Raw genomic sequence first — 8,925 nt, 5'->3', positions numbered from 1 at the left:
AAAAAAAAAAAAAAAAAAAAAGACTGGAAGGCCCTACCCTCAAATTATAAGTCACATGAAGGAAGAAGAATTAGGAATGACTTTTTTTTTCTTTTTTAAGATTATTTATTTATTTGACAGACAGAGATCACAAGTAGGCAGAGAGGCAGGCAGAGAGAGAGGGGAGGCAGCAGGCTCCCTGCTGAGCAGAGAGCCTGATGCAGGGCTCAATCCCAGGACTCTGGGATCATGACCTGAGCCCAAGGCAGAGGCTTTAACCCCCTGAGCCACCCAGGTGCCCAGGAATGACTTTTTTTATTTCCCAAACTTCTCTAATACACTGATAAACTATCAAATACAAAATATAAAGCTCATAAATTCACAATCTTATACATGCATAATTTCAAATGTTTAAATAATTCCCAAATTAAATCTGAAATTCCGCTAAATTCTAAATTCTAATTTTAATCATACCTCATCAACAGAAAGCTGTCCTTTTTTTTCAACTAAGATACCAAAGATACAGTACAAGTGTTGAGTTAAAAATTAAAAACGAGTAAACTAAATGAATACTGGAAATAAACTTAAATGACGTTCCAAAACCACAACTTTTTCCAAAAATATCCTTTTTATTCAATTGCCCCTAGAAACAGAAACAAGTAGCTATATAAATATAAATGTTTGCAGTTCTTCTCTTCAAACCCAAGATTCTTATAAATATACTGCACATGGTCTAATGAAAAATATAAATTCAACTTACCTTTCCATAAGTTTCCTGACTACTGATGAACTGACCTCCAAAAAGTGAAAGCAAAGACTTTATTTCCTACATTGAAAATATTATAGAAAGAATACATTTTAACACAGGGAACTCGAAGTCTATTAACAGATATAGGTATAGTAAGATTTTTTTAAGAGTGGTTAAGTGACTACCTGGGGCATTTAAATTTCAGCACCAGGCAAATTACAACTCTATGTTCTGAAAAAATTTTACAGTCACAACCACAGTTAAGTAATTTCTGAGAAATTTTACATAACAAGAAGGCTGCCAAAAGACTCGCTCAGAAAATGCCCTGATTTTGGAAAAAACCAGATGATAAAACTATGGGCAAGTAAAACTGACAACTGATCAATAAAAATAAATGAATTATTAAACAGATAAGCTGAGGATATTTAGACAAGAAATAAGTGATTAACCAGAGAGCATCACTGTTGATTCACTAAACAGAAGTTACAGTAAGTTAGCCTCTTCTTTCTGGCTCAAGTTACAGAACTAGAAAGAGAACACAATAGCTACTTTAAAAACATCGGGAATGCAAAGTTGAAATATGTTCAGATAATACTACATTCTGTGAAACAATCACTTTGCACTGATAAATACAAGATGACTATATAGGGGCGCCTGGGTGGCTCAGTGGGTTAAGCCGCTGCCTTCGGCTCAGGTCATGATCTCAGGGTCCTGGGATCGAGTCCCGCATCGGGCTCTCTGCTCAGCAGGGAGCCTGCTTCCCTCTCTCTCTCTCTCTCTCTCTCTCTCTCTCTCTCTCTGCCTGCCTCTCTGTCTACTTGTGATCTCTCTCTGTCAAATAAATAAATAAAATCTTTAAAAAAAAAAAAAGATGACTATATAAATTTTACAATATATACTAACAAATAAAGTCTCCTCAAATAACATTCTAACAAATTTAGTCTTAGAGCTCTACCATAAAGCAGGTAGAATCCCACACCTCTCTGTAGGTCTCACGGAGGAGGTAACTCAATCAGAGATGCATCCTCTCTGCTGGGTGCCTACAGTCCCCTTTCATCCCAACTAGGAGAAGCGGCCTTTAACACCAAGCTCATCATGAGCCACAGCCACCATGAGACAGTATACCCAGACCACCACATTCTCTACGTCAAGACCAAAAGGAATAGAAGGTTTGAGCAATTCATACTTTTTCTATTTTTCCTTTTGACTATGCAACAAATTTTTTTTTCTTTAATCCCTGGATTTACAAGGGGCTAAATTCAGTTGAATTATATGAACAAAGCAAGAACTTGCATAGTCTATCAGTAAATACTGAAGGTAACCCCAAAGTCATTTTGAAACACACATGACATATATTTAAATAGAAGGCATCATGGGACTTGGGAATTAGATGAATCACAATTTTACTTTCACCTCTTCCAAATAGTGGCCATGTGGTTTTATACAAGGCACTTCTCTCATCTGGAAAACAGGAATCATAGCTACCTCATGAAGGAAAGAGGTCTGTGATAACAGGGCACAAAACCTAGGGTGTTAAGTAAAGGAATCAAGAGGATGATGAACCTGAAGTCCAGTGGCTCAAGAAATCAAGCAAGACTGACCAACATATCATTCTTAAAACAAAAAAAAATGAAGTTATAGATTAAGTTACTTTGGCCTAGAATATTACTGTTCATTCCCAGCTTCACATTTAAAACATCAACATTTGCTGCTCCAGGGGTAAAGCTCAGTGGCAGAGCATCTGACTGCAAAATTTGCTGGTCCTGAGATACCTTGTTAAAAATTAGGAACAGGCCAAAACAAACCACAAAGGCTCTATGAGCTTAAAAAAAAAAAGGCAAAGGATTATTCAAGTCTTATAGCATAGTATTAGCTCCACTATCCCAAACTTAAGCAACGTTTTAAAATTTAAAATAAATGTGATAACCCAAGTTTTAAATTTATGAGAAAAACTTGTATTATATTATGCCATCAATTTACCTGGAAAAAGCAAAACACAAAATCTTTGCTCTTACAGCAAATTCACTTTCTAGTTGAGAATCTTCCTATATTAGGAACAAAAGAATTTACTGGATCTAAAAATGCAGCATGATCTGGGGCATGTCTCATGCATTAATTCACATGAGCTTTTCAGTTCTTTTAGCCACTCACTTTTTCATGCATTTAGTTTGTTTCAGAGCCAACAATAAAACCCAGGTGTCTGAACTCTAGTACAAAAAGGCAGGCGCCAACTAAAACGGGCCTTGATTAACTCTACAAAGGTAAAACAGGGCCACATTATATTCCTAATCTCTCATTTTAAATCATAAATGCAACTACTCATTCTTTTTCTGCTTAGCAGTTCTAAAACAACAGATGTACTCAAAAGTGTAGACTGTCCTCTTGATTGCCTTTCTCAAAGGGATCCTCTCACTCAATACTTACTATGAAACTAATATGTACAAGGCACTGAGCTATGTAAAGATAAATACATATTTATCTTCAGGGAGCTTATGGTCTAATAGAACATTCAACTTAGTTAATTGAAATGTGAGCTGTAAAACAGTGAGTGCTCTTAAAAAAGTAAAATCAAAAAGGTATTAGCTCCATTAACTCTTTTACATTAGAGTTCAAAGGAGAAAAGATCACTTAAGTTTCAGAAGAAAAGTTTTCATGGAAACTGACTTAAGCCCTGGAATACAGAGAGAATCTGCACAGACGAAAGAGGACTTCCCCTTCTAGCTATGGCAAACTAGGTAATTCAGATTAAGCCTTTTGCTGAGAAGAACTAGAAAAACCTGGCATCTGCTTGGATGCATGGAGCAATTACAAGAATTACCAAACTAAACTTCAGGAGAAGCCAGAAATCCCAAGGTGCAGCCACTTGCTTCCCAGGACATTGACCAATTCCAAAAGCAGCTGTGGAGCTAGATGGTCCTTTTGACAGCTTCATGGAGCCAGTAGAACAAAAAGAATATTGTGCCATCCATAGAAAAGAAAGATAGCTTGATAGACCACCCAGTTTGGACTAGGATCTCCAAAAGCTACATACCAGAGGAACATGTATAAATCAGAATAGAAACAAAACTTAATACCTGGAAATGAGTTTAAGATATCCTAGATCATTAATGCTTCTACTTCAGGAGGATTTACATCATCCTAGGCCTCATGTTATTTCTTCAGATAACTTTCCAAATATATCTAGTGCAGATTTAAAAAATAAGCCAGCACACATATGAAAAAGAACCAAGAGAAACAGTACACAGAAGCAACGGGCCCACAGGACTACTTTTATCATATTTAATATGTGTTTTCTATAGTTTGTCAGACTTAACATAACTGTGCTTTTTATATTCAAGGGGATAAAAGACCTAATTAAGAATTTAGGCAAAAACTAAAAATCTATTAAAAAGGAAACTGCAGAGTTGAAAAAGAAATCAAGTAAAAAAATAAACCTAAAATAAATATGTGGGTAAATCTCAATGAAGATTGACTACATAAAATCAATAGATTGAAGACTGAAATAGGGAAGACCCAACTAGACAAAAGGAAGCACAGGCCAAAGCATGAAAACTGAGAGCATCATTCAGGGAATGATGGGGATTCTCTCTTGGCTGCACTGAGGTGGGAGTGGGGGGAGACAAAGGACATGCAACAGTGGGCTAATGCCAGACTAGGAAGTTTCAGCCTTGGGACAATGAGGGTGGAAAAGAGAAATGAGGGGCATCTGGGTGGCTCAGTGGGTTGGGCCTCTGCCTTCGGCTCAGGTCATGATCCCAGAGTCCTGGGATCAAGCCCTGCATCTAGCTCTCTGCTCAGCAGGGAGTCTGCTCCCCATTCCCCAACCCCTCTTCTGCCTGCCTCTCTGCCTACTTATGATTTCTGTCAAATTAATTAATTAATTAATTTTAAAAAGAGAAATGAGCTTTTTGGGAGATTAAACTGACACCAGGATAAGACGCTAAGAATAATTTAAGACAAAGAAACAGGTAAAATGTCCAAGTACTAGGGATGCTATTTTGAAGACTGCAGCCTAACCACTCCATTCTCACTGCATTGCTGGACTAAGGCACACAACCTCCTTGGCCTCTTTTTCCACTCCAGTATTCCTTCTCTGGTGCTCCACAATTCTCCTTCTAAAACACAAATGATTACTAGTCACTTACTGGTTTAGAAAGAAAAAAAATTGTCACTTCCTGGCTTAAAGAGTCAATGGCTCCCCCGTTAAATCTAAAATAAAATACCAATTCCTTGCAATGGTTTCAAAACATTCCAAACTCTGGATCCTACCCACCTCTCTACCCCCACTGCCCATTACTTCATCCTCACTCCCCACATCCCACACCCCAAACCACCATAATCAACTCCTTCCACTTGTTTTTGTTTCTTACTGAAGTGTGCTTTCCAATCCTCTTTATCCACAAAATAGCTCTTCATCAATTAAGATCTATTAAAATATTACCTCCTCCATGAAATTCTATGCCTTTATGCCACTATCTTGCCAGTGCACCTGCTCAGCAAAACATTAATCCTGAATCAATGCCACAGTCTTCCTTCACTGCTCCTAAGGCCAGTGAATCGCACACAACTGAAGAAAACTAGAGAATCTCAGCACAATTACAAAGACATGATCATCGCCCTAGCTGGATTTCCAGCATTGCTCTAATACCTGTGTTCTCAATGTTTAACTTGTCAACTCCCTCTTTTACTCTCAATGACTATTTCAAATTTAACTATTTTTCCCCAATGTCTCCACTCAACTGCTTGGTCCCTGATCTCTCAAGAAACAACCTTGACTCATGCATAACCTAGAAAACAGACCCTCAGGCAGCTACCGCATTTCCAGCTTAACTCTCCTTGCCCACTCCCTCCTTCTAGTGAAAGGCCAACACCTCCCACTGTGCCCCTATATCCATTCTCCCCTGTTCAGCCTGTGAACTCTGCTTAACCCTAGGCCTTCCTCAAACTGTTAACCAATCTCAACTTTCCCTTCTTACGCTCTAGTTAAGAGCAGTCTATCTCCCCTTCCTCATTTTCCAGTGACCATTAAATCAAGCAATCTAGCTCACCACCCCACTCCAAAACTCTACACAACAGTATTAGCAAAATTCCTAGAACTTTACCCTCCTGATTTCTGTGCCCGCAAAGTCTTTCTATTCTGACACCTGCCAAACCTCTTCATTACCGCCTCTTTTCTCATTTCCCCCCACTATCAATACTTCCAAGCTCCTGTATTTGGCCCCCCACTCTGTCAACATTATGCCTTCTATGAATAATTTCACTTCCTCCCCTGATGTTCATATGCAGAAGCTTCCAAACATCTACTACCAGTCCACACCACTCTATTGTACTCCATGCATAGTCCTAAATTCAATGCCCCTCCCCCCGCCATCCCTGGTCATCTCCACTTGATATTACAGAAACACATCAAATTCAGCATAACCAAAATTTAAATCTTTCATCTGCCTGTGTTCTACATTTTAAGTGGAGATGCAACCCAGGAGTCATCCTTGACTGGCCCCTGTCCCCCCCATATTCAATCATCAAATGACGATGATTTCATCACCTAAGTATGTTCCATCTATCCCATGCTTTTACCCCTGCCTTAATTCAGGCCTCTTATTCTACTAACAAAACTATTTCAACAGGCTCCTAACTGGTCTCTGCTTCCAGACTTATTCCTCTCAAATCTGTCCTCATTATTGCTGCCAAAGTGATTTTTTCTTAAAAAATCTTCTTTGCTCAAAACTCTTCAGTAAATTTCCCTTACAAGCAAATAAATTTTCTCTTCCCTTCCAGCGTACTCAAGGCTTTGCATTTTCTGGCCCCTATCTACAACTCCTGCTCTTTTTTTTCTGTCACTCTCAGCTACAATATTTCATATTTCAATACTGAATTGTAATTCTAATTTATTTATCCTTGGCCTGGCTAACTCCTACTCATACTTTAGTTATTGTTGAAGTGTCATATCCTCATGCATGCCCTCTTAAAGGCCAACATGCCCCACTCGATCAGATTCCTCTTCTACGCTCTCGTATCGCCCTACATATCTACCACTGCACTTACAAATGTTATTTCTTAAAATGTTCATACATCTGCTCGGACCTTAGCCTAAACAGTAAGCTCCTTGAAGACAGAAACCGTCTTTACCATTTCCATATCCCCAGCGCCCAGCACATGCAATTACAAGCACTCTGAAAATGTTCTGGAATGAATGAAACACTTTCCCCAACTTCTCCATCATCTAACCCCTGCCACCAACCACCACCTCCAGAAATCCCACCCTCCTCCACGGGCTTTGACCTGCATATGTGCCACTTAAAACACTGCACTGAGCAGTTCCGTCAGCTGACTCTATTCTCTGCTGGGAGAAGAGCTCCTGGAGCGAGACAACGGGTCATATCCACCGGCCTAACTCCAATACTTGACGCATGGGCAGAAGAATGAATGAAAATGCTTGGCAAATCTGTGAGAGTCTGTCTTGGACTTCTCTCTCACACACCCTCCGCCGAGCTAGGATCCTTCCCAGGGTCCGAGGGACCAGGGACGCGTGATACCTCCGACAAGCAAACACCCCCGGATCCCTGTTTGCTCAAGCTGAGATCTCCGCCGCCCGCACACCAACCCCCACTGTGCCGTCCTCTCCCGTCAAGAAGTTGTGGAGGGCGCTGCGGACTCACCGGCAAGCGGAACTCCAGGTGCTCTTGCGCCATGAGCAGCAGATACCTATTCAATGGGCACGACATCGCCATTGCTGTCGCCCACGGTGCGCCTGCGCGATGCGTTCAGTTTCCCACCTCTCTGCCCCCTCCCGCACACCGCCTTTTCCGCTGAGGCGGAGCCTGAAGAGCCGGAAGCGGAAGCTGGGCGGGGTGGACCCTGTCTCGGGGTTCCTTGCGCGGATACATTGAGCCTGGAGGGGCAACGCCCGCCGGGAGGTACTTTCTGGTTGAAATGCCGAAGTATGAGGAGCCGGTGTGGGTAACTGCTGTGTTGAGCAGCAGGTTGTGCTAAAATAAGTTCGCATTGGTCCTCCGACCAGGAACGTACTTCAGCTTCCTCTAGGAACGCTTCAAATCTTAATTCTTCAAAACTGGACTGGAATTTCACCTTTTCCATATAGACTTCTCTATCGACTTCAAGCTTGGAGGACCTGGCCCACTCATCTAATATTTAAAATCCTTTTTGTATTTTTGCAATATCTTTTCAAGGGTACATGCCCCCTAAGGCAGTTGGAATAAGCTGTTGACCTAGGTAATCTCTTACGGTTCATTCTATACCTCATAGAAAACAAAATGTCGTCCTCAATAATTTACTCAATAATTAGAAGGTTGTGATGTGAGGCTCAGGCACAGTCCACAGCCAACTCTATATTAAAACAGTGATGGAGGGGCGCCTGGATGGCTTGGTCCTTAAGCCTCTGCCTTGGGGTCAGGTCATGATCCCAGGGTTCTGCAATCGAGCTCCCATTGCGCTCCTGCTCTGCGGGAAGCCTGCTTCTCCCCCTTCCACTCCACCCTTTTGTGTGCCCTCTCTTGCTGTCTCTCTCTATCAAATAAATAAAATCTTTAAAAAATAAAACTGATGGAAATTGCTTCTAAATATTCACACTGGCACAGGTTTCATAGCACATAAAATAAGTAGTAGCATACCGTAAATTTTTAAAATTTTCATAGTCTATGTATATGCATTATTGCTTTTGCCTTATTGAGAGCAGTTTCTTTTGCATCCCATCATAATATTGCACAAAGTACAAGAGTACTACATATTACAAGCACCACGTGCTGGGAACATACTCCGTACTTCATAGTGGTGATTAAGAACATAAGCTGTGATATCCATCTTAGGTTCAAATCTCAGTCCCACTATTTACGATCTATATGCTCTTAAGCAAATTTCTTAGGTTCCTTTAACAGCAGTTTTATCTAAAATGGAGTAATACTGTCTCCCTCGAGGGATTGTTAGGATTAAGTAGAATAATGTACAGAAAGTGTTTAATATAACACCTGGCATATTGTATGGGGCCAATAAATGGAATTAAAGGAGACTTCTCCTTAAAAAATAGAAGTATGAAAATTTCTCTTAACAAGCAATCTGTCTTTGTTAGGAAAACTCTTGATAAGTCCACTTAAGATAAACAATAAAATGAGTCTCTGAGGAGTACAGATTTTTCTTGGCCCCAAGGTTTCAGAAAAGGGATAAAAGTATGAGACACAAGA

The 8,925-nt window shown here is 40.4% G+C and overlaps 1 protein-coding gene across 6 annotated transcripts in view; it reads right to left on the bottom strand.

Annotated features, from left to right (window-relative positions):
- Window positions 1–7,501, bottom strand: part of LOC111147680 (tRNA methyltransferase 11 homolog) — a 63,902-nt gene extending 56,401 nt beyond the window's left edge. For 2 of the 6 annotated variants that reach the window (XM_022503899.1, XM_022503898.1), the window contains exons 1-2: window positions 7,387–7,455; window positions 740–805 (exon numbers count right to left, since the gene is read on the bottom strand). In XM_022503899.1, the coding sequence (XP_022359607.1) occupies window positions 740–805; window positions 7,387–7,452 (132 nt within the window). In that variant the 5' untranslated portion in view covers window positions 7,453–7,455. Of the gene's footprint in view, window positions 1–739; window positions 806–3,545; window positions 3,575–7,386 lie in introns of those variants that run through there. The other 4 variants (XM_022503896.1, XM_022503897.1, XM_022503900.1 and 1 more) reach the window with 4 other exon arrangements.
- Between the last annotated feature and the right edge of the window lie 1,424 nt (window positions 7,502–8,925).

Source organism: Enhydra lutris, unplaced genomic scaffold, assembly GCF_002288905.1.
Source record: "Enhydra lutris kenyoni isolate GAN:26980312 unplaced genomic scaffold, ASM228890v2 scaffoldscaffold17, whole genome shotgun sequence".
Lineage (NCBI taxonomy): Eukaryota > Metazoa > Chordata > Mammalia > Carnivora > Mustelidae > Enhydra > Enhydra lutris.
This window is presented reverse-complemented; position numbering and strand designations above follow the sequence as displayed.